General features: G+C 34.3%; 3 protein-coding genes across 5 annotated transcripts; 1 reads left to right on the top strand and 2 right to left on the bottom strand.

Moving 5' to 3' along the window:
• Positions 1-81: 81 nt before the first annotated feature.
• On the bottom strand, positions 82-7,980 carry LOC106349673 (DUF724 domain-containing protein 3-like). Its single transcript, XM_048744081.1, has 10 exons — positions 4,104-7,980; positions 3,950-4,028; positions 3,728-3,864; positions 3,539-3,599; positions 3,403-3,452; positions 3,213-3,326; positions 3,060-3,129; positions 2,833-2,981; positions 2,638-2,701; positions 82-2,557 (listed from the first exon to the last, which is right to left on the bottom strand). Exons 1-10 carry the CDS (start codon positions 4,590-4,592, stop codon positions 1,881-1,883), a joined length of 1,890 nt encoding a protein of 629 aa, XP_048600038.1. The 5' UTR covers positions 4,593-7,980; the 3' UTR covers positions 82-1,880.
• Positions 7,981-8,028: 48 nt separating this feature from the next.
• LOC106349674 (ISWI chromatin-remodeling complex ATPase CHR11) lies at positions 8,029-13,873 on the top strand. 2 transcript variants are annotated; one of them, XR_007318149.1, is made up of 26 exons: positions 8,029-8,280; positions 8,358-8,489; positions 8,565-8,671; positions 8,768-8,880; positions 9,061-9,158; positions 9,243-9,422; positions 9,505-9,726; positions 9,854-9,988; positions 10,067-10,349; positions 10,431-10,504; positions 10,612-10,832; positions 10,905-10,992; positions 11,070-11,163; positions 11,241-11,429; positions 11,512-11,546; positions 11,664-11,740; positions 11,838-11,927; positions 12,029-12,098; positions 12,194-12,248; positions 12,336-12,391; positions 12,471-12,636; positions 12,710-12,888; positions 12,970-13,185; positions 13,271-13,367; positions 13,592-13,709; positions 13,806-13,873. XR_007318149.1 is itself a non-coding variant. In XM_048744870.1 (25 exons), the coding sequence occupies exons 1-24, from the start codon at positions 8,095-8,097 to the stop codon at positions 13,352-13,354; spliced, it is 3,150 nt and encodes a 1,049-aa protein (XP_048600827.1). In that variant the 5' UTR covers positions 8,029-8,094; the 3' UTR covers positions 13,355-13,367; positions 13,592-13,873. The 2 variants fall into 2 exon arrangements, 1 of the variants encoding a protein (XP_048600827.1); XM_048744870.1 differs by having other exon boundaries at positions 13,592-13,873.
• On the bottom strand, positions 13,601-15,900 carry LOC106346082 (zinc finger CCCH domain-containing protein 34-like). 2 transcript variants are annotated; one of them, XM_048744871.1, is made up of 8 exons: positions 15,882-15,900; positions 15,543-15,784; positions 15,316-15,461; positions 15,194-15,250; positions 14,965-15,084; positions 14,595-14,888; positions 14,217-14,519; positions 13,601-14,147 (listed from the first exon to the last, which is right to left on the bottom strand). In XM_048744871.1, exons 2-8 carry the CDS (start codon positions 15,619-15,621, stop codon positions 13,848-13,850), a joined length of 1,299 nt encoding a protein of 432 aa, XP_048600828.1. In that variant the 5' UTR covers positions 15,622-15,784; positions 15,882-15,900; the 3' UTR covers positions 13,601-13,847. The 2 variants fall into 2 exon arrangements, with proteins under 2 accessions (XP_048600828.1, XP_048600829.1); XM_048744872.1 differs by lacking the exon at positions 15,882-15,900 and having other exon boundaries at positions 13,601-13,990; positions 14,090-14,147; positions 15,543-15,821.
• Between the last annotated feature and the right edge of the window lie 9,800 nt (positions 15,901-25,700).

Genomic DNA, 25,700 nt, shown 5'->3' with positions numbered 1-25,700 from the left:
CACAAAGTGCTCTGATACCAATTGATAGGTCCCTTGCCAAGAGACACCAATGTTGATCACAAGTAACAAGAACACAAGTAGTTTTGGGTAGATAAGTCTACCTCTTTTTGTCTTTTTCATTTCTTTAAATAGAGAGTACAAGAAGCAAATAACAGAAACAAGAGATGGAGTCATTGACTCCTACAATGCAGGAAACATGGGAAAGGTGGAGAACGTTGCGTAAGAAGCGTTCCCCTTATTTAACAATTGAAACAAACTAAATAAAAGATATATCCTTTTTAAAGATATTTGCTGTTTGGCTTACGTGGTCGTGTTGATAACCTTGGCGCCACTTCAACGTCAACTAACGAGTCTTCTTGTATCCTATCATAATTAAACACTTTATAAAAAACTGGCAGTTGTTGTCAAAAAAATAAAAAATAAAAAACTGGCAGTTAGATATATAATTCAGTTTCGGCATTAACGAATTATTAATTTATTTTATATATTTTATACATTCATATAAGATATATTAATTTTGAATTTAATTATAAAATTATTATGATGAATTATAAAACTTAAATATACGAAACAAAATAAATTAGATATTTTGTGAATTTGTACTAACATTATTGATTAATATTAACAGATTTAGACTATTTTAGATCGATTTAAACTGATTTTAACCGATTTAAGATAATTTAAACAGATTTGAATCAAATAAATCGGATTTTAAGACGGATATGAACGAGTTTACGCCTAGACGGGCACCTATACCGATTTATAGAACCTTGGTTACCCTACTTGCCCCATTTTCAACTATTGGCTCCTCTTCTAGGCTTCATTCCTCCATCTTGAGGTTCTTTTAGGGCTCTGTTATGATCTTTGATTTAGGCTAAATGTACTTGGCTTGGATGTGCCCTAAAACACTAAAGCCTATGGACTTGTATTTTTCCTTGAGTGATTTAACTTAATGTACAAAAAGAAGGGCATAATTTGATCCTATGATAACTTTTTCTCCTGCATTCATATATGAAAGCTAAGTTAAAAAAAAAACAGTTTTTATGATTATTTTTATTTGTTTTAATTTTAAGATATGTTTATGAATTGAAAGAAAGCAATTTTTTTTATATTTTGTGAATTATAGTCTTAAATTAAATACATAGCATAACTCGTAAGGTTAGAGGCGCATGCGAGTTGCTGCCTCACGGTCACGGAAAAAAAGCAAAGGTGCCTTCTTCTCTTGTTTCACGCTTTACTTTTTGGATTCTCTTAATGCCATACAAATAAGGATCAGAGTAGGAATCTCAAATCTGAATTATTAAATTTATACATAGTTTGTAAGGGAATATAACATATCTCTTTATGTTCTAATCATGTGTTTAGGGTTTTATGCGTGACACATTGTACATATCTCACTACAAAGGTTGATTACACCCACTCACTTTGTCCTTAGTGAAAACAAAATAAAATTAGTGAGAAGAAAATAAATAACTTCAAAAGACTAGCTTATCAGTAACAGATCAGATGATTTATCCAGTGAGAGAATTTAAATTTGGGAACTTGCAAAATATATCAAAAGCCATCCAAAAACAACTGTAAGGAGTATTTATATGGTGCAAGAGAGGTAACTTCCCGCATAGAGGAGGTACCACGAAATGTACCACACTGAATTTTCTTGAATATTACATCGTAAAAAAGATTCTTGGTAAGGAGTTTGAGAATATAACTGAGACCAAGACATGTTAAAGCTGATATGGTCACTGAGACCAAGACCAGAGACTTATAAAGTTAAATAAATCAGCATCATCGACACTGCTACGGTATCATGAATATCTACATGGGTAGTTAACCTTAAACACACGAACATAATATCCAACAATTACAGACAACTCTTAGTTTCATTTACCAAAGCATAGAGCCGATACAACTTTTTGAAACTCAACCTCCATTTCTTCAATTTCTTGACCAATCTTTTCTGCATGTGACTTCATATCTGCTATCTTTTCCTCAGCGGCTTCCATCCTCACTTTCGCAACTTTATCTTGTGTCTGCAGCTCACAGATCTTGCGTTTCATCCCAGCCCTCTTAGATTGTAACTTGCGACTTTCACTTTCTTCCTTTTCCATGCAGTTCTCAAAACGTTGCTGTTTCTCGGCTTTCTTAGCTCGCACCTCTTTAAGAAACAACAATTTGTTGATTCGACCTTGAGGAGATTTAATGTTAAAACCATGATTTTTTAGTTTGGCAAATTTCACCCTGAGATCATTGAGCTTGCTTATAGGATCATCGAGCTTCAGACCTTTTACTTCATCTAGTAACCCATAAAAGGTGACTATCATACCAACCGCCAACAATTCACGGAGATCCTCTTTATCTTTAAGCAGTGGGCTGAAGTGAGGTCGTTGCGGAAAATATTCAAAACCAGATGATTCATACGTCTTCCAAAATGGTAACGTCTTTGAAAAAGGTAAACCCATTATCCAAGCAGAGAGAGGCTGTACAACAACTTCAGCATTGTTGCAAATACTTTTACTTGCACCATTGATCATAGCATTTGAACCATTGCTAGTCTCAGCTACAAATTATAATAAATGATGTTACTAAGATTTGGCAAGACACAAAGATACCAAAACTATAATGCTGATTAAGACATACCACTTGAGGGTTGTTGACTTTTCCTTTTTCTACTCCTAGCTTCGCTGTTCTCTTCATTAGGCACCTACATAAAGAGTGTCAAATCATCATTTAAAGATAAAATAACAAGGGCATGAAAGCTAATATAACAAGCATGATCTAACAAACAACAAAGAAAGTGAGGCTGATTATCTTTTAAAAAATGAACTAACTTACCTTATGTGGAGTTGAGTCCTTTCCAAAACCATTCAGATTCATCTTTGGGTCCGGTGTCTTCCTTGGGGTTATTTTTCCTACAGTTGTGGCGTCTGCACGTTTCAGTGGTGTTGCACTTATGACCGGAGACTGGGTTGCAGATCTTTTTGCTACGAGACATTGACAATATAGGTCAATGTTTATGATGAAGGAACTAAACACAAGGAGTTAGAGAATTTCAGACTTACCTATTGATGTTACTGGCCAGGTTATGATGACCCGAGGATCCCTCCTCTTCATTTTCAATACTCCGTAGCCCTAATCAGGTAACAGAGTTTGTAAAACAACATGGCAGACATGAAAGTAAGCGCAAACACGCAGCAAGAGAGAGACTAACTCACAGCTTCAGTGAGTGTCTTGCGAATGTCATGTGGATTCATGAATGTTTCCATCTGCTGTGTGGCCTTTCCAGGAGCCATTGGCTTATTAGCACCAAAATGGTTTACAATTTTTTCCTAAAGGTGGAAAGAACATAACTACTTCAGCTCATACCAATAAACAAAAACTTAAAGACATTAGTGAAATATATACCTTTGGTCCGCTTTGCCTAACTCTACCTTCCAAAGTAGCAGATACATTTCCTATCCAAGTAAAGAAAGGCTGATCATCAACATCACCATCGTTTCAGACAGCAGATTTAGCAAGAGAAAAAGATACCAAAACATACCAGTTTCATTCAGGCCTGAGGGTTGTTCTTGTTCTCTTTGACTTCTGCTCCTAGTAGGCATCTACATGAAGAGTTTAAAAACCATCATATCAAAGATAGATAAACATATTAACGAGGCTAAGATAATAAGGACCAAATCTAGTGAAATCAAGAATGATTATTTTCTAGCAAAAGAAAACAAAACTTTACCTTCTGTTGAGTGGAATCATTTGTCAAGCCAATCAGAAGCCTAGTTTTATTAACAGTCTTTTCAGAGGATTTTTCTCCTTCAGTTCTAGTTTGTATAGTTATGATTGGGGATGGGGTTGCAAGTGAAACAGATTCTTCTGCTGGAAAACATTGACAATATATATATATAACATTTCATGATGCATAAACTAAAGTAAGGAAGCTAAAGAAGACCACAATTACCAATTGGTGTCACTGGTGGGGTCGTGCCCTGAGGATTTTTATCATTCGTAATAGCATGAGCCATCGATTCTCCAGTGGCCTATTTTCAGGTAACAAAGTTAGTAAACCAACATCAAAGACATAAATGAAAACACACGAGATTGTTTTAACTCACAGCCACAATATTAGCTTTAGCGAGTGGCCTAGCACCAGAACAAGTCAATATCTTTGGTCTCTCACGCCAATCCCCATGTTCCCACACCATCAAGGGTCGAAGTTCCGAGTGCTTAAATTCACGGTCCTCCTTTGTAATGTCCATACGAACCAAGTAACGGTTCTCAGAGAGAGCTCCCTTCACCAACCCTGGGTACCATCCATGACCACATAACGCCTCTACTCGTTCATTTAACTGATATTCTTCATCAACCGAAGAAGTAGGCGGTGCGGGTCTAACGCAGTGTGCATTAATAATCGGTGGTGGTGTTCTCTCATCACCATTGATGAGGCTTAACTTCTGACTCAAGTCCTTGACAAGGAATTTATTCTCAGTGTCATCTTTAACCTCTGTAACCATCAACGCTGGGAACCACCCAGTTTTCACGTAGGCACCGGTGACTTCCACCATTGCTCCGGGGAAAGACATGGACTTCTTCAGTTCCTGCATGGCCAACAAGAGATGTTAAAAAGGCTTATTTCTTAAAATTCACAACCGATGCTAATACTTTTAACCATTTTAAACTATAGATGCAACAAAAACAAATAAAACAAAAGGTACGTAACTTGCAACAAATTTTTTAAGAAATTTCGAACAAAACAACATGCATCCGAATGAAATATTCACATTGACCCCTAAAATTTAAAGAACAATTATACATAGGTATATCAGTTTTTTTTTTCTAAATTAAGATTAAAAAAATATTTATGGTCTCACAAATCTGAGAGTGAGATATAGCCTTGAAAATATATAGGGGGGAAGGCAAGTAGTATGCTATGGGTGTCATGCACCCACTAATTTTTCATTTTTTTATTATTTTTAAGGTAAAATGAGAAGCAATCATCATCAAAAAGATGGAAATTCATTATTATTGCACCCAGTGAAATCTAAATCTAGATTTACCCCTGATTTATTTATTTATTATATATGTACCTCGGTTTTTGGTACAGCCCATTTCCAGTTTTTATACTCAAGATGAGCACGCAACTGGTTTCTTTCGAACTCGTATAGGTCCGGAGGTGAATTGAAGTAAACCAAAAACTTCTCACCCTCTGATATCTTCTTTACAATAAAACCTTTCCACCACCCATTTTTGTATTTCGCATCGACCACCGTTCCTTCCTTCAAAACAACGCTGTTTTGGAGATCCTCAGGCGGTATCGACCGGATGAGTCTCTGCTCGACGCTATTGGTTAAGGGAGAGGATTCATCGTTGGTTATAAAATCCGTGTAGCGGACACGGAGCTTGGTCCGTCCACTCTTGGTAGGGTTCTCCTCTAAGACCGCTCGGAACCAAACGCCTTTGAACCCTTCCTCTTCAGAACACACTTCAACCTCACAACCCTTTGACATCGTTACAATGCTGCTCATTGCTCACACTACTCAGAAGTTTCTTCTTCAGCAAAGGAAATGACCCTAGACTCAGGAAACTAAATATGAAACCAGATCATTTACGTCATCTACTGTGATGCATATATAAATTATAGAATCCCGCATCGGCTTCTTTTGTCATTATTTGATGCATATATAAATTATAGAGTCCCGCATCGGCTTCTTTGACTAATACATTCTATTCTAGTCTTCTACCCTTTTGTTATTTTACCATAAAATTCACATAAAGACAAACAAGTTAACTAATAAATTTTTTTTTGAACAAATACAAGTTAACTAATAATTAAGATATTTAATAATATGCAAATTTTTAAAAAGTTTGGATACCTTTGAAGTAGATTTTTATGATTAAAAACTAAAGTATAATTTTGACCCCCCCCTCCAAAAAAAAAATCTTAAACATAATCGGTTAGGTAATAAAATATATTGCTATTTTCATATTAAGTAATAAATATTAATATGAAAAGTTGGTAAATATAACATAGTAGATCAGATTGGTTTGCAGAAATGCCACTTTCCTGAAAGTTTTTATAAATTTAACTTTAAAAACTTGTTTACCTTTATGATGCACATTGCATAATACCATACCCAGTTAGGAATGTCTAAGATCCACTACTCCATGCTGAGGCAGGTTCATGCAAGAAGATGTTCTCTAATGTTCTGTTATGCAACTATTATATACTATCAACTTTTTAATCATTTTGATCTTATATATTTTGACAAATAAGAAAACAAATATATCTTTACATGTATACATTTGTGGAGTTTACATAGATGTAATTATGTTAGGCAACCCCCAAATAAGATTGGTGAGGAAAATGAGAGTTGATAAATAACATCAATATGATAAAAACAATAAAAAGTAGAGAAAACTGGGAGTGGTAAACAATCATTTGCATAAACAGTTAATTTAAAATGTGTTCTTAGGTACCACTTTGCTTTATACTTGATGCTCTAACTTATGTAAATGATATTTTATCTTATGTAGTTTTTTTATTTGAACACCAATTTATTTTATGTAGTTTTGTTAAAACATTAAGCTGCAAGAAACAAAAAGTCTAGTAGCATATGAATTTCCCAAGTATATTGATTACAATGTCTTAACATTGATGAAAAAATTGATTCAAGTAACACCTAGACATATCAGAACAACTTTTTCCTAACAAAGCACCAACCTTATCTTGATAGCAAGATATATAGAAACAAGTCAAATGACAACAACAAAGTTAGATCTAACAATAATAAAATCCAATTTATTGTCCTCAGTGTCACAATTTGGGGATATAATGTGAGAGATCATTAATGGTAACAGTTCAAAGAATTGATTATAAGAGGATTTATCATAACTGATCCAATGCTTTATTCTTTGTTTCTAGATTTTTTAGGAATAGATTTTCAAACTGGTAATCAAACTAGTATCTAGAAAAGAAAAAAATGTTATGTAACAAGATATGGAGTAGAATTGGATATGACTACAATAATTCAAATATAACGCATAGAATATCATGAGACAATGGTTTTGAAAATCATCGTATCTGAATCCGATAATTGACAATATACTAAAATTATCTTTTTTTTGTAAATTTATTTATTTTTAGTCTATTTTAGACTTAAAAAGAGAGAAAAAAAATGGAATTATGGGTTAGTGGAGTTTATTGTTGGTTATTTGTATTGTTTATAAATCTATGTATAATTGAATATGATAGTTGGAATTGTATTTTGACAACCTAAATCATACATTATATAGAAGAACCATATAATATGTTATACATATCCCCAATTTCCAAAGCCTACAAATTAATGTTAGATTCACACTGAAACAACTAAACCTATAGTGTATTGTTCTGTCTAGTCTATCTTATGGGCACACATGATAATTCTCAATAATTAATTCATTGATCATGCTTTCTTTTATGAATGCAAGTGAGAAAGTGGAATATTAATTGATGATGAAGTTGTTCTACTTGCCCGAAACTGATGATATGCTTATATTTTTTTACTGTCGTTAAATATTATTTTGGATTTTACTTTTCTATGTATGGATTATGATTTTTAGGTTAAATAAGTTTTAAATACCTATTTATTTTTGATGACAAAGATTTTTGATTAATTTATATATTTATTTTTTAAAGGTCGTTAAAAATTATCTTGGACTCAGTATTTAGTTTAAATCTAGGTGTTATAACTTTTAAGGGTCAAAACATTATAAATATCCTTTTGTTTTAAATAAAAACAATTTTCCAATTGTCGAGATTTGTAAAGTCCTTATAAAAGCGGTAACATAGTAATGTTCAATAATCTTCAAAAATTGGTAACAGTTTCGGCTTTTTAATGGGTCCAATAAAGCCCTATTTATCACCAAACCCAAACCGGTAACTTCCCATATAACTCTCTTCACTCAACGTGGCGGGTAAAATCTTATCAAAACGAAGCGATTAGGTTACAATCTTAGCCGTTAGATTTTCTTACCATAAACCAACGGTCATAAATCAACCCTGGGCTCTGCACTTTCACTTTACCCGAAGCAAGTAAACTCTCGATCTCAAGGTTTTCGATTCCCATGGCGAAATTCTCGAATCGCGACGATGCTCTCTCTTCCGAAGAGGAGGAGGAAGAGAATGTTAATACCAACATAGGAGAAGAAGACGAGGAGGAGATTGAGGCCGTAACTCGATCTTCCGATTCCGATGAAGAAGCTGCGCCAGTCTCTGACGAGGAGGTTGCTCCTATCGAGGATGATTACGAGGTAAGCGTTTTCGATTGGTGAGCTAATTTGAATTGCACGGGAGCTGAATCTGATTAGCTTCACTGTGTTGGTATTAGGATGAAGAGGATGATGAGAAGGTTGAGATAAGTAAACGTGAGAAAGCTAGGCTTAGGGATATGCAGAAGCTGAAGAAGCAGAAGATTCAGGAGATGTTGGATTCTCAGAATGCTTCCATAGATGCTGATATGGTGCGTGCTTTGTTTACTACTACTTAGTTTTTAAAAAAGGGAATAGAGGAATCTGATTTGTTTTGGTGGATTTAGAACAATAAGGGGAAAGGGAGGCTGAAGTATCTTCTGCAGCAGACTGAGTTGTTTTCGCATTTTGCTAAAGGTGATTCATCTTCTTCTCAGAAGAAGGCGAAAGGAAGGTGTGTTGGATGCAATTGGTTGCTTAGATACTGGTTTCTTCATTTTTTTGTGACATCAAAATAGGAACTTGAGTTTTTAACTTTTTTAACCTTCAGGGGTCGTCATGCTTCCAAAGTAACCGAAGAGGAGGAAGATGAGGAGTATTTGAAGGAAGAAGAGGATGGCTTGGCTGCATCTGGTAACACGAGGTTGCTCACACAGCCTTCTTGTAAGTACCTGTGTTTTGCTCTTTAGTCTACACGTATTGTATATTGATCATTTGTTTGAGAGCAAGAAGTGTCCATTTCCGTAACATATAGCTATTGTTGTGACCTCGCACTTACTAGGTAGTATAGCGCAAGCTTTTATGGAAAAGCTCAGGATTCATCGTTTTCTTCTCAACGTACAGGTATTCAAGGGAAGTTAAGAGATTACCAGTTAGCTGGTTTGAACTGGCTCATCCGTCTGTATGAGAATGGGATAAATGGAATTCTTGCTGATGAGATGGTAAACAGTGGCTCCCCCCAGAAGTACAAGCAAAACAAGTTCTCAATTTTTAATAATTGAACCATTTTTTATCATGTGGTGTAGGGTCTGGGGAAGACACTTCAAACAATTTCTTTGCTGGCCTACCTTCATGAATACAGAGGAATCAATGGTCCACATATGGTAGTTGCTCCAAAGTCAACACTTGGTAATTGGATGAACGAAATTCGCCGGTTTTGTCCTGTCTTGCGAGCTGTGAAATTCCTCGGTAATCCTGAGGAAAGGGTAAGTCACGATCTGTATGCCATCTCAGAGTTTATGTAAATGTTTAACCTCTTAACTATGAGATGTCTGCGAAATAATGCAGAGACATATTCGTGATGACCTGCTAGTTGCTGGGAAATTTGATATTTGCGTCACAAGCTTTGAGATGGCCATCAAAGAGAAGACAGCACTGCGTCGCTTTAGCTGGCGTTATATTATCATCGATGAAGCGCATCGAATCAAGAACGAAAATTCACTCCTCTCGAAGACTATGAGAATTTTTAGCACCAATTATCGTCTTCTTATCACGGGAACCCCCCTTCAGGTGTTTTCTCTATCTTATTCGTGACTATTTGGACTCTGAAGTTTTTTTATTAAGTTGGTTCTGATTGTATTAGACAACCTTTCTGGTGTGGGTTTCTTTGTACCTTATGTTTTCTTTGTATATGCAGAATAATCTCCATGAACTGTGGGCCCTTCTCAATTTTCTTCTGCCTGAGATCTTTAGTTCAGCAGAGACTTTTGATGAATGGTTTCAAATATCTGGCGAGAATGACCAGCAGGAAGTTGTTCAACAACTCCACAAGGTATGTATGTACTCATTGCTTCTATCGAGTTTATCACGTCTTAATTGTTAGGCTAATCACTTTCCTGCATTTTTATAGGTCCTTCGACCATTTCTTCTACGAAGACTAAAGTCAGATGTTGAGAAAGGTTTGCCACCAAAGAAGGAGACGATACTTAAAGTTGGCATGTCTCAGATGCAAAAACAATACTACAAGGCTTTACTGCAGAAAGATCTTGAAGCAGTTAATGCTGGTGGAGAACGCAAACGTCTGCTAAACATTGCAATGCAACTGCGTAAATGCTGTAATCACCCTTATCTCTTCCAGGGTGCAGAGCCTGGTCCCCCATATACCACAGGAGATCACCTCATAACAAATGCTGGTAAGACTAGCATTCAAACTACATCCTTCAGAATGTAGGTGTACATGTTTTTTTGAACCATCTTTATGTTCTTGTTGTCAGGTAAGATGGTTCTCTTGGATAAATTGCTTCCTAAGTTGAAGGAACGTGATTCGAGGGTTCTAATATTTTCTCAGGTAAAGTACAGAACAACTGGAGATAACTGCTTCTTACGGTTCATCTTCTCTGTTTCCTTTCTTTATTTGAAGTCTGAGCGTTGTTCTTTTTGTTAACATTATGTCAGATGACAAGGCTTTTGGATATTCTTGAGGATTATTTAATGTATCGTGGTTATCTATATTGCCGAATTGATGGAAATACTGGTGGTGATGAACGAGACGCCTCCATAGAAGCCTACAACAAGCCAGGAAGCGAGAAATTTGTTTTCTTGTTATCTACTAGAGCAGGAGGGCTTGGTATCAATCTTGCTACTGCAGATGTTGTGATTCTTTATGATAGTGACTGGTAAGTCTTATCTTGTCCATTGTAGTTTTTGAGTGTCTTTTCAGTTTTGACGAGTCTGGTGGATTTTGGTAGGAACCCGCAAGTCGACTTGCAAGCCCAGGATCGTGCCCATAGGATCGGTCAAAAGAAAGAAGTTCAAGTGTTTCGATTCTGCACTGAGGTTGATATTCTCTTCTTGTGTGTCAAGTAAGAACAAACTATGACTGTTTGGATTAATTACGTAATAGTTGTTTTCAGTCTGCTATTGAGGAGAAAGTAATTGAGAGAGCGTACAAGAAGTTGGCGCTTGATGCTCTGGTTATTCAACAAGGACGACTGGCAGAGCAGAAAAGTAACTTTGCTATAACGATTTTGCAAAATGCAGTGATTCATCTCTAACATTATTAATTTTTTAATTACTATATGCAGCTGTCAATAAGGATGAGTTGCTTCAAATGGTAAGATATGGTGCTGAGATGGTGTTCAGCTCTAAAGATAGCACAATCACAGACGAGGATATCGATAGAATCATTGCGAAAGGAGAGGAGGCTACAGCTGAACTTGATGCCAAGATGAAGAAATTTACAGAAGATGCTATACAGTTTAAAATGGATGACAGTAAGGGTGTTATAGATCTTTTTCCCATTATGTTGTGTTACTAGTGTAATATTTGGATAATCAATCGTCTTATTTGTCACAGGTGCTGACTTCTATGATTTTGATGATGACGAAAAGGTAACCCTCTATATATATATTTTCAGAGTTTATGCTTTCATATGATACCCTTGTTATGACTTATGATCTGCATTACCGAAAATTACATTTACTGTTTCTTACAAATATGTTTTGTAGGATGAGAACAAGCTTGATTTTAAAAAGATTGTGAGCGACAACTGGAATGATCCACCAAAGCGGGAGAGAAAGCGCAAGTAAATGTTCTTTTTTTTGCCTATACAATGTCCAGTCCTATTTTATCTGTCTTCATATACTTTATCTAACCGAAAAGTTTATCTACTGTATCTTCAGCTACTCTGAATCTGAATACTTTAAGCAAACATTGCGACAAGGTGCTCCAGCTAAACCTAAAGAGCCTAGAATTCCGCGCATGCCCCAGTTGTAAGTACCTCAATAAACACTACTCTGCATCTGTGAACTGCCTTTCCCCTGTCTAGATGTTATTTTTACCCTAGAAATCTAATTGCTTGTCCATCACACAGGCACGATTTCCAGTTCTTTAACACTCAGAGATTGACCGAGTTGTATGAAAAGGAAGTACGCTATCTCATGGTAGGGCCCTTTAAATGAAATACTTCTCACTGGTTTGTTGTGCTTCGGAGCGAGTTTTCAACTAGTAAAATCATCTTTCTTCCGTTTGGTTTCAGCAAACACATCAGAAAAATCAGCTGAAAGACACAGTTGATGTAGAAGAACCAGAAGGTCAAGCTCCGTTTCTCAGTTTGTGCCCACTTTGCTAACATTTATTTCCAGCGAACCCATTACTGATTGAGACATTTCTGTTTGAAGGTGGAGATCCCTTGACTGCTGAAGAAGTAGAAGAAAAGGAGAGTTTATTGGAGGAGGTAAAGTGAAAACTTTTCATGTTAAAGTTGTCTTGACGTTTTGATTCTGGGCTTTATATATTTGATTTTTAATCTCCAGGGTTTCTCAACATGGAGCAGAAGAGACTTCAATAGTTTTCTCAGGGCGTGTGAGAAGTATGGCCGCAACGATATCAAAAGCATTGCCTCCGAGATGGAAGGTAAAACAGAGGAAGAAGTTGAAAGATATGCTCAAGTATTCAAAGAGCGGTACAAGGAGCTGAACGGTATGTAACACAACACCTTTAGATGCTACCTCAAGAAGGAGCTTATGCTCACATTTCCTTTCTGAACCTGCAGACTACGACAGGATCCTTAAGAACATTGAGAGGGGAGAGGCAAGAATCTCCAGGAAAGATGAAATCATGAAAGCCATAGGGAAGAAACTGGACCGCTACAGAAACCCTTGGCTGGAACTCAAGATTCAATACGGTCAGAACAAAGGGAAGCTGTACAATGAGGAGTGCGATCGTTTCATGGTCTGTGTCTTTTCTTCATTCCCTCTCACTGTTTTGTTTCACTATTACTATTATGAAAGTTTAATTGTTGGGTTTGAACAGATCTGCATGGTCAACAAACTTGGGTATGGGAACTGGGACGAGCTAAAGGCAGCATTCAGAACTTCACCTCTGTTCAGGTTTGACTGGTTTGTGAAATCTCGCACGAGTCAGGAACTCGCTAGAAGATGCGACACTCTGATTCGACTGATTGAAAAGGAGAACCAAGAGTTTGATGAGAGAGAGAGGCAAGCCCGTAAAGAGAAGAAGCTCGCAAAGGTAAAACAATGTAACATATATATAGTTGTTGTCTTTTGTTTAGATTCCTCTGGATGCTTATTACTTTATGTTTAAATCTTTGAAGAGTGCAACACCATCAAAGCGACCTTTAGGAAGGCAACAAAGTGAGAGTCCTTCATCGTTGAAGAAGCGGAAGCATCTGAGATGATTATCTGAGCTCAGTTAAGCTTTTTGTTGTTGTATAAAAATCTAAGTTTATCTTATACATTGTAGGTAAATTTAAATCTGGTTTGGTGAATTTTGTTTGGTTTAACTTGGATTTTGATGAAATAAATTATATAAGTTAATATATAATTCATTTCATCAAAATCCAAGTTAAACCAAGACAACATTCACCAAACCAGATTTAAATAAGATAAACTTACAAGGACATTATATGCTTCAGGAATCGAAGTCACGTGAATAAGGCCATTTATTAGCAGTAACCGTTGTTTACAAGGACAGAAAAAAAACAAGAGATATGGCCGTATGAGAGAGAGAATCTATTAATATATGGACAAATGGTAAATGACAGAAGCTTTGGTTTGGTCTCTCTGCTTCTATCAAATCTCAGACCCCAAAAAATAATCTTCTTTTCTCTTTTCTTAATGTTGTTTTAGTTCATGAAGAATCAGAGGATGTTTTCCTCTCTTGTTTCTATTTTAACTTGAAGAAGCCTTAGCTTCTATAGCGGAGTCGCAACTGGTTCCAGCTGCCTCTTGTTGGCTCAAGCCACTAACCATGGGAGAAGAAACTACAGCAGTCACAGCCTCTGTGGTGGGTTCATTGCTCGAACTTATCGGAGCTGATGATCCAATTGGGTATGGAGCCACAGGCATATTGGTTAGAGATGAAGCAGATGGGCTGTAGCTAAGTGAAGAACTCATAGAGTGATTAAACTTACACGCCGGTCCAAACTTGCAGATTCCATGTTGCGCAAAGTGAGTGCACTGCGCTACGCCCTGTGTCAAAACATGTATTGAGAATGTTGTCTACCAAAAAAGATGATCATATTTTTGTAAAAGACTTACGGGGCGTAGTGGAAGGCCAATGGAGTTGAGGAGAACACCAGTTTTAGGTTGAAGAACTGCATCTAGAGGAGGATGATGGTATCTACACGAAGATCCGAACTTACAGTCACCGGTTCTCATGAAGTATTGACACTCAGGTTGATCAGGACGCTGAGGAAAAGATTGTTCTGTTGATGTAGTCAAGGAAGGTCCACCAGATTGGTACGTTCCTGTATAAGCAGGCCCTGAAGGAGATAAAGGCGCGATACCATAAACAGAACTCGATGGTTGTGTTCCAGGTGAAGGCATTGCTGTTAAAGAAGCCTAATACCAAATAAATTGATTTATTTAGCCAAACATAAAGGTAATAAATGAAATAATCTTAAAAAGCTAGAATACCTGGTAAGGGTTCCAACTAGGATATGTAACCATTCCAGGAGGCATAACCATTGGAGGAGGACCACCGTAAGGACTTGGAAGATAAGAAGCAGGTAGAAGAGAAGGTCTTGACAAAACTAAACCATACTGTTGAGACGAAGGCATTGGTTGAGACTGAAGTGTTGGATATATAGTCTGTAGCTGCGGTTGCGGCTGCTGCTGTTGAGGTTGTAGTGGGACGGGATGGTTGAATCTACAGGTCAAACCAAATTTACACTGACCGGTTCTCATGTAATAAGAGCACTCTTTCTCTCCCTGTAATCAATTACAAAATAGCTTGTAAGAGAAGATACAATACAATATGTGGATGGAGAGATGAAAGAACACAAACCTGGCGTAATGGATATCCCAAATAACTTAACGAGACAGGCGCAACCGAACCACCTCCTTGCCTAGGATGATGATACTTGCAAGAAGCACCGAACTGACATGTCCCCGTTCTCATAAAATGCTGAGCAACAACAAAAGACAAAAAAAAAAAAAACAAATCTAAAGCTCACACCTTTCTATTAAAAACAAAGACAGAACAAACTGAAACAGAGATTGATTAATTACAAAACCTGACAAACCGGATGTCCCATCCTCTCCGGTAAACCTCCATCTCCTCCTCCAATAACCTAAACACCAATTCAATAGCTCACTGATCTGAAACCTAAGAATCAAAATTAGGAAACTTTATTACCGCTCCACGATTGCGCGGGTGATTAAACCGACACCTTGACCCGTACCCGCAAACACCGGTTCGCAAGTAATAAATACAATCAGGCTCATCGGATCGCTCCGGGTACGATTCTCCTCCTCCTCCTAACGCTAACCGCCCCATCGAAGCTACCCAAAAAAAAAACACGCATTTTTCAAAACAGAACCCTTTGATAATCACCAATGACTCAATGCTCGAAAGACCATTACTTTCGACTCCATGAGAGGTCCACTGAATCGACGGATCCGATCGCGACCCTTCTTCACCGGCGCGACCGTACCGGTCCATTTTCTTAACAGAGGGAGAACAAAACTCTCCCAGAAACAAAAAAGAAGAAACCTTTTTGGCTTTTGTCGGAATGTCTGAAAGCTCCGATCGAAGAAGACTGGGCAGATCGTGGGGGTTTGCTTCTACACTACTCTCACTCGCTTGATCTCTCTAAGCTTCAAAGCTACAAGAAGAAACAGAACTACGAAAGTAAATTAATTTTCTTTTTAATATAATTTTTCGGCTTCAATTTTTAATATAATTATAAAAGTTTTTTTGACCTTTTTGATCTTTCTTTATGCGTGCTCGCATCTTTCGTGGGTGTTTTGCCGGTGGTGGTTAACATACGCGCCAAACATAGCATAGCATTAGTCATGACTTCTCTTTACATTAGTTATTTATTTATTTCGTCTCTTGTCTTTTTAACATTTAGTAAAATATTAAAAAAAATATCTTTTAAAAATTTAAGTAAAAAACAGAATATTTGTTAGTTAAAAGAATTTTAGTATTATAAAGCTAAAACTCAGGTTAAATATTTATAGAAAAGCTTATCTCCAATCAGTATCACTAAGCTACATATTGGATCGTACTTTAAATAATTTAAGTCTACGGATCTTGACTTATTTTGTTTGTTGTTTATTCGTACATTAAAGTATAAGAAAAGGACGCTGATTAGATTTTAGTGTTTTATAAAAATACTGTACTAGATTGTAGAAAGTTTCTGTATGGCCAAGTTTGTTTTTTTTTTTTCCAACTAAAGTTTATTAAAAGGATTAAATCCAGAATGGGCAAGGCCCAAGTCTTACAACAATCCGAAGCCCAAAACATAGGCATACCAACAAGAGAAACAAATTGGGCCAGAGGCCCACACCACCAACCCAAAACCCTAACAGGCTAGGCGCCTCTCTTCACGCGAGGCCGCACGCCTCCTTTCTTCCTCCGGTACCAGCGACCGCGTCACGACGACTCGACGGCCACCGTCGACAGCAGAGTCGAAACCAGGCCTCAACCATTCAAACCAGACCTCGAGATACTCGAATCCATCAATCGCATCAACTTCAAACCAAAAAAACGGACGGATCTACGAATTACCAACAGATATTAAAGCCTACAATCGATTCATCATCTCCGACATATAAGCGGCAACAGATTCAGATCGAGAAGCGAAAACCAAGTAAGCTCAAACTCGTAGATCTAAATGAGGAGAAATAAAAACCCTAAAAAAAAAACCCAAACGCCGGCGCCAGCGATGCTGCGGAAGCCACCGCCTCCCGGAAGCTGAAGCCGACGATGGCGATGCTGAAAGAGCCACCGCCTCCCGGTACCCAAAGCCGGCGAAGAAAGTGCTGAAAAAGCCACCCCTTCCCAGAAACAAGTCGGACGACCACCATAGAGAGGTGCGACGCCGAAACCTAGGTAGATCAAGAGACCCCGAACAAAACCCAGAAACTAGAAAAGAAAGAAAGAACTCCACAACCGGACCGACGGTGGCTCAGAGAGCCTCGCCGTCGGCCGGAAATCTCTCAGTTTCTCTTTTTCTCTCTCTCTTAAAAACTAGTATGGCCAAGTTTGTTTCTAGTTTAATTTTATGAAAGTATATATATTTCAGGAAACTGCAACTTTCTTACACCACTAGTGATTGGGTCGACAGTTGCTATATTTGGTGAATAATGCCAACGCAATTTCAACTATATCAGAGTCGCCAGTTAGAGTTAGAATTATTTTACGAAAATTTGAAAACATTATTTTGCGTGAATTATATATCAAGAAGTTTAATTGCTATAATTCACGAAGTTTATTTGCAAGCAATTAAACCGTGACTTTGCTTACATCACTTACGGAAGTCGAATAGGTTTGGTCATCAAACGACCAATCGAACGGCAATCAAAAGCATTAAGCTGTTCACCAACGCTCTAGATCTATTCCAAAGTCATTGTCCATTGATCTTGCTGACCAAACGAACCCGAGGGCTCATTGAGTAATTGAGTGTAGTAGGTGAAGAAGCCCATTCTCTGCATAAAATTCAAATTAAAAGTAGTTATGATTTCGTTCCCTCATTCATTGAGAGTTAATTTGAATAACGAAAACCAAGTAGAGTCGAATTTAGTTCGTTTAGTTATAATTTGACTGATCGAAAAGGTTAACACCTGCTTTTTCTTTCTAGTATGTGGTTTGTCTAGTTATTTTCTTTCAAAATATAGTTCATAGTTGTTTAATTTGTTTAAAAAGTTGATCTATTATATATTTGTATGGTTTTAAAGAAGCTTTTCAAGGTTCTTAATATATCATGACCTACAGTTGAATCTCGAAGACATATTGACTAGTATTCTAAAACCTAGGAATAACAATGTTCATTCATCATCTGGCTCAACTTTTTCTGAATAATCCTTTTGTGTGATTCATATTGTTTGTGAATAAATGAATGTTGATAATAAAAACAAGGAACAAAGTGAAGATGTGATTCACACAACCATATTTGTTTTGGAATAGTAGCGCACGTGTCATCCAAAATACCTAAGTACTTGTAGAGTTGCTAAAATTACAAAAAGTACTTGCATAATTTTCAAATATTATACAATCAAAATGTTATGCAACAAAGAAGACAATGAACCTAGCCCAATATTATAGTTAATACTTAATACTCCCTCCGTTTCATAATAGATGATGTTTTGAAGAGTTATTGATGTTTCAAAATACATGATGTTTGATATTTTTTAATTAGTTTAAAGTTCATTGAAAACTGTGTGATCAATAATGTTTTATAATATTTTTGATGATTGGCTGGATTATATTTATTTAATATTTTTAGTCTCACTATTTAGAAAAATATATATGTCTTAATTCTTGTGTATTCATCCAAAACATCAACTATTTTGAAACAGAGAGAGAGTAGTAATATTCACATTATAAAATTATGAGAGTCAAAATTTAATAGGTATTTGCTAGCCGACATTTGGTAGATGAAGAAAGGAGAGATGTTATGATCCAAATGAACCTTTGGGGAATAACACAATCTTCGAACTAGGAACCTGGCCATATGTGGCTCATTCCTGTCCGAGTCAAACCCAGTGGCGGAACTACCGTTATACCACGGTGGTCAAGTGCCCCATGTGGATTCCTGTTAAAAAAAAATTACTTGTATTTTCTATAGAAAATATGATATAATTGGTTTGTTGACCCATTTCAAATATACAAGTTATCAAATTGACCCCAGTAAAATGTTTTCCTACCTCAAACCTTTTACTATTTTGTTTTATTACATAACTTTTTTTTAGTAAAATATTACATAAATTTATTACTGTTATCTCTTTAAACTCCTTTTGCAAAATGATTTTAGTGGTCTCAAGGTTGATTAATTTTCAACATATATCAATTAATTAATTTAGTAAAACTTTATTATACCTCCTAAATCGATGGAATAACCAATATAAAATTATTATTTTCTTGATAAACGGAGAGCACAAAGGCTCCAAACCTCTTTGAACATCATCATATGTTAGTGCAGGATGCAACTAGGCATTAAAACAATATTGTCATATTTTTTAAAATTTTCTCAAAATCTATGGGCTATAACCCCTACAAATATATTAAGTTGTTGGTAAATACTTTATATACTGAATCCTATAATCTTTAGTGTTTTTTAAAATTTCCACCATATTCTACATTTGTATTAATGTATGCTAAACTCTTTTTCATGGTAAATCAGCATCTTTCAATAGTTTTTATCAAATAATTTAATAAAACTTCATAATATTCCCTAAATCGATGGAATAACCACTATAAAGTTATTATTTTCTTGATAAACGGAGAGCACAAAGGCTCCAAACCTCTTTGAACATCATCATATGTTAGTGCAGGATGCAACTAGGCATTAAAACAATATTGTCATATTTTTTGAAATTTTCTCAAAATCTATGGGCTATAACCCCTACAAATATATTGAGTTTTTGGTAAATACTTTATATACTGAATCCTATAATCTTTAGTGTTGTTTTAAAATTTCCACCATATTCTACATTTGTATTAATGTATGCTAAACTCTTTTTCATGGTAAATGAGCATCTTTCAATAGTTTTTATCAAATAATTTAATAAAACTTCATAATACTCTTAAAATCGATGGAATAACCACTATAAAGTTATTATTTTCTTGATAACCGGAGACGACAAAGGCTCCAAACCTCTTTGAACATCATCATATGTTAGTGCATGATGCAACTAGACACTAAAACAATATTGTCATATTTTTTGAAATTTTCTCAAAATCTATGGGCTAACCCCTACAAAAATATTGAGTTTTTGGTAAATACTTTATATACTGAAGCCTATAATCTTTAGTGTTGTTTTAAAATTTCTACCATATTCTACATTTGTATTAATGTATGATAAACTCTTTTTCATGGTAAATGAGCATCGTTCAATGGTTTTTATCAATTAATTTAGTAAAACTTCATAATACCTCCTAAATCGATGGAATAACCACTATAAAATTATTATTTTCTTGATAAACGGAGAGCACAAACGCTCCAAACCACTTTGAACATCATCATATGTTAGTGCAGGATGCAAATAGGCATTAAAACAATATTGTCATATTTTTTGAAATTTTCTCAAAATTTATGGGCTAACCCCTACAAAAATATTGAGTTTTTGGTAAATACTTTATATACTGAAGCCTTAATCTTTAGTGTTGTTTTAAAATTTCTACCATATTCTACATTTGTATTAATGTATGCTAAACTGTTTTTCAAGGTAAATTAGCATCGTTCAATGGTTTTTATCAATTAATTTAGTAAAACTTCATAATACCTCCTAAATCGATGGAATAACAACTATAAAATTATTATTTTCTTGATAAACGGACACGACAAAGGCTCCAAACCTCTTTGAACATCATCATATGTTAGTGCAGGATGCAACTAGGCATTAAAACATTATTGTCATATTTTTTGAAATTTTTTCAAAATCTGTAGGCTAATATTGAGTTTTTGGTAAATACTTTATATACTGAATACTATAATCTTTAGTGTTGTTTTAAAATTTCTACATATTCTACATTTGCATTAATGTATGCTAAACTCTTTCTCATGGTAAATGAGCATCTTTCAATAGTTGTTATCAAATAATTTAATAAAACTTCATAATACTCCCTAAATCGATGGAATAACCACTATAAAGTTATTATTTTCTTGATAAACGGCCACGACAAAGGCTCCAAACCTCTTTGAACATCATCATATGTTAGTGTGGGATGCAACTAGGCATTAAAACAATATTGTCATATTTTTTGAAATTTTCTCAAAATCTATGGGCTAACCCCTACAAAAATATTGAGTTTTTGGTAAATACTTTATATACTGAAGCCTATAATCTTTAGTGTTGTTTTAAAATTTATACCATATTCTAAATTTGTATTAATGTATGCAAAACTATTTTTCATGGTAAATGAGCATCGTTCAATGGTTTTTATCAATTAATTTAGTAAAACTTTATTATATCTCCCTAAATCGATGGAATAACCACTATAAAGTTATTATTTTCTTGATAAACGGAGAGCACAAAGGCTCCAAACCTCTTTGAACATCATCATATGTTAGTGCAGGATGCAACTAGGCATTAAAACAATATTGTCATATTTTTTGAAATTTTCTCAAAATCTATGGGCTAACCCCTACAAAAATATTGAGTTTTTGGTAAATACTTTATATACTGAAGCCTATAATCTTTAGTGTTGTTTTAAAATTTATACCATATTCTACATTTGTATTAATGTATGCTAAACTCTTTTTCATGGTAAATGAGCATCGTTCAATTGTTTTTATCAATTAATTTAGTAAAACTTCATAATACTCCCTAAATCGATGGAATAACCACTATAAAATTATTATTTTCTTGATAAACGGAGACGACAAAGGCTCCAAACCTCTTTGAACATCATCATATGTTAGTGCAGGATGCAACTAGGCATTAAAACAATATTTTCATATTTTTTGAAATTTTCTCAAAATCTATGGGCTAACCCCTACAAAAATATTGAGTTTTTGGTAAATACTTTATATACTGAAGCCTATAATCTTTAGTGTTGTTTAAAATTTCTACCATATTCTACATTTGTATTAATGTATGCTAAACTCTTTTTCATGGTAAATGAGCATCGTTCAATGGTTTTTATCAATTAATTTAGTAAAACTTCATAATACCTCCTAAATCGATGGAATAACCAATATAAAATTATTATTTTCTTGATAAACGGAGACGACAAAGGCTCCAAACCTCTTTGAACATCATCATATGTTAGTGCAGGATGCAACTAGGCATTAAAACAATATTGTCATATTTTTTGAAATTTTCTCAAAATCTATGGGCTAACCCCTACAAAAATATTGAGTTTTTGGTAAATACTTTATATACTGAAGCCTATAATCTTTAGTGTTGTTTTAAAATTTATACCATATTCTACATTTGTATTAATGTATGCTAAACTCTTTTTCATGGTAAATGAGCATCGTTCAATGGTTTTTATCAATTAATTTAGTAAAACTTCATAATACCTCCTAAATCGATGGAATAACCACTATAAAGTTATTATTTTCTTGATAAACGGAGACGACAAAGGCTCCAAACCTCTTTGAACATCATCATATGTTAGTGCAGGATGCAACTAGGCATTAAAACAATATTGTCATATTTTTTGAAATTTTCTCAAAATCTATGGGCTAACCCCTACAAAAATATTGAGTTTTTGGTAAATACTTTATATACTGAAGCCTATAATCTTTAGTGTTGTTTTAAAATTTCTACCATATTCTACATTTGTATTAATGTATGCTAAACTCTTTTTCATGGTAAATGAGCATCGTTCAATGTTTTTATCAATTAATTTAGTAAAACTTCATAATACTCCTAAATCGATGGAATAACCACTATAAAATTATTATTTTCTTGATAAACGGAGAGCACAAAGGCTCCAAACCTCTTTGAACATCATCATATGTTAGTGCAGGATGCAACTAGGCATTAAAACAATATTGTCATATTTTTTGAAATTTTCTCAAAATCTATGGGCTAACCCCTACAAAATATTGAGTTTTTGGTAAATACTTTATATACTGAAGCCTATAATCTTTAGTGTTGTTTTAAAATTTATACCATATTCTACATTTGTATTAATGTATGCTAAACTCTTTTTCATGGTAAATGAGCATCGTTCAATGGTTTTTATCAATTAATTTAGTAAAACTTCATAATACCTCCTAAATCGATGGAATAACCACTATAAAATTATTATTTTCTTGATAAACGGAGAGCACAAAGGCTCCAAACCTCTTTGAACATCATCATATGTTAGTGCAGGATGCAACTAGGCATTAAAACAATATTGTCATATTTTTTGAAATTTTCTCAAAATCTATGGGCTAACAACCAACCCCCTACAAAAATATTGAGTTTTTGGTAAATACTTTATATACTGAAGCCTATAATCTTTAGTGTTGTTTTAAAATTTCTACCATATTCTACATTTGTATTAATGTATGCTAAACTCTTTTTCATGGTAAATGAGCATCGTTCAATTGTTTTTATCAATTAATTTAGTAAAACTTCATAATATCTCGTAAATCGATGGAATAACCACTATAAAATTATTATTTTCTTGATAAACGGAGACGACAAAGGCTCCAAACCTCTTTGAACATCATCATATGTTAGTGCAGGATGCAACTAGGCATTAAAACAATATTTCATATTTTTTGAAATTTTCTCAAAATCTATGGGCTAACCCCTACAAAAATATTGAGTTTTTGGTAAATACTTTATATACTGAAGCCTATAATCTTTAGTGTTGTTTTAAAATTTCTACCATATTCTACATTTGTATTAATGTATGCTAAACTCTTTTTCATGGTAAATGAGCATCGTTCAATGGTTTTTATCAATTAATTTAGTAAAACTTCATAATACCTCCTAAATCGATGGAATAACCACTATAAAATTATTATTTTCTTGATAAACGGAGACGACAAAGGCTCCAAACCTCTTTGAACATCATCATATGTTAGTGTGGGATGCAACTAGGCATTAAAACAATATTGTCATATTTTTTGAAATTTTCTCAAAATCTATGGGCTAACCCCTACAAAAATATTGAGTTTTTGGTAAATACTTTATATACTGAAGCCTATAATCTTTAGTGTTGTTTTAAAATTTCTACCATATTCTAATTTGTATTAATGTATGCTAAACTCTTTTTCATGGTAAATGAGCATCGTTCAATGGTTTTTATCAATTAATTTAGTAAAACTTCATAATACCTCCTAAATCGATGGAATAACCACTATAAAGTTATTATTTTCTTGATAAACGGAGACGACAAAGGCTCCAAACCTCTTTGAACATCATCATATGTTAGTGCAGGATGCAACTAGGCATTAAAACAATATTGTCATATTTTTTGAAATTTTCTCAAAATCTATGGGCTAACCCCTACAAAAATATTGAGTTTTTGGTAAATACTTTATATACTGAAACCTATAATCTTTAGTGTTGTTTTAAAATTTATACCATATTCTACATTTGTATTAATGTATGCTAAACTCTTTTTCATGGTAAATGAGCATCGTTCAATGGTTTTTATCAATTAATTTAGTAAAACTTCATAATACCTCCTAAATCGATGGAATAACCACTATAAAATTATTATTTTCTTGATAAACGGAGAGCACAAAGGCTCAAACCTCTTTAAACATCATCATATGTTAGTTCAGGATGCAACTAGGCATTAAAACCATATTTTCATATTTTTGAAATTTTCTCAAAATCTATGGGCTAAACCCCTACAAAAATATTGAGTTTTTGGTAAAATCTTATATACTGAAGCCTATAATCTTTAGTGTTGTTTTAAAATTTCTACCATATTCTACATTTGTATTAATGTATGCTAAACTCTTTTTCATGGTAAATGAGCATCGTTCAATTGTTTTTATCAATTAATTTAGTAAAACTTCATAATACCTCCTAAATCGATGGAATAACCACTATAAATTATTATTTCTTGATAAACGGAGAGCACAAAGGCTCCAAACCTCTTTGAACATCATCATATGTTAGTGCAGGATGCAACTAGGCATTAAAAAACAATATGTCATATTTTTTGAAATTTTCTCAAAATCTATGGGCTAACCCCTACAAAAATATTGAGTTTTGGTAAATACTTTATATACTGAAGCCTATAATCTTTAGTGTGTTGTTTTAAAATTTTCTACCATATTCTACATTTGTATTAATGTATGCTAAACTCTTTTTCATGGTAAATGAGCATCGTTCAATTGTTTTATCAAATAATTTAGTAAAACTTCATAATACTCCCTAAATCGATGGAATAACCAATAAAATTATTATTTTCTTGATAAACGGAGACGACAAAGGCTCCAAACCTCTTTGAACATCATCATATGTTAGTGCAGGATGCAACTAGGCATTAAAACAATATTGTCATATTTTTTGAAATTTTCTCAAAATCTATGGGCTAACCCCTACAAAAATATTGAGTTTTTGGTAAATACTTTATATACTGAAGCCTATAATCTTTAGTGTTGTTTTAAATTTCTACCATATTCTACATTTGTATTAATGTATGCTAAACTCTTTTTCATGGTAAATGAGCATCGTTCAATTGTTTTTATCAATAATTTAGTAAAACTTCATAATACCTCCTAAATCGATGGAATAACCACTATAAATTATTATTTTCTTGATAAACGGAGACGACAAAGGCTCCAAACCTCTTTGAACATCATCATATGTTAGTGCAGGATGCAACTAGGCATTAAAACAATATTGTCATATTTTTTGAAATTTTCTCAAAATCTATGGGCACCCCTATAAAAATATTGAGTTTTTGGTAAATACTTTATATACTGAAGCCTATAATCTTTAGTGTGTTTTAAAATTTCTCCCATATCTACATTTGTATTAATGTATGCTAAACTCTTTTTCATGGTAAATGAGCATCGTTCAATGGTTTTTTTTATCAATTAATTTAGTAAAACTCATAATACCTCTAAATCGATGGAATAACCAATATAAATTATTATTTTCTTGATA

This window comes from Brassica napus, chromosome C1, assembly GCF_020379485.1.
Source record: "Brassica napus cultivar Da-Ae chromosome C1, Da-Ae, whole genome shotgun sequence".
NCBI lineage: Eukaryota > Viridiplantae > Streptophyta > Magnoliopsida > Brassicales > Brassicaceae > Brassica > Brassica napus.
Note: the sequence above shows the minus strand (reverse complement) of the source record. Positions and strands in the feature narration are given on the sequence as shown.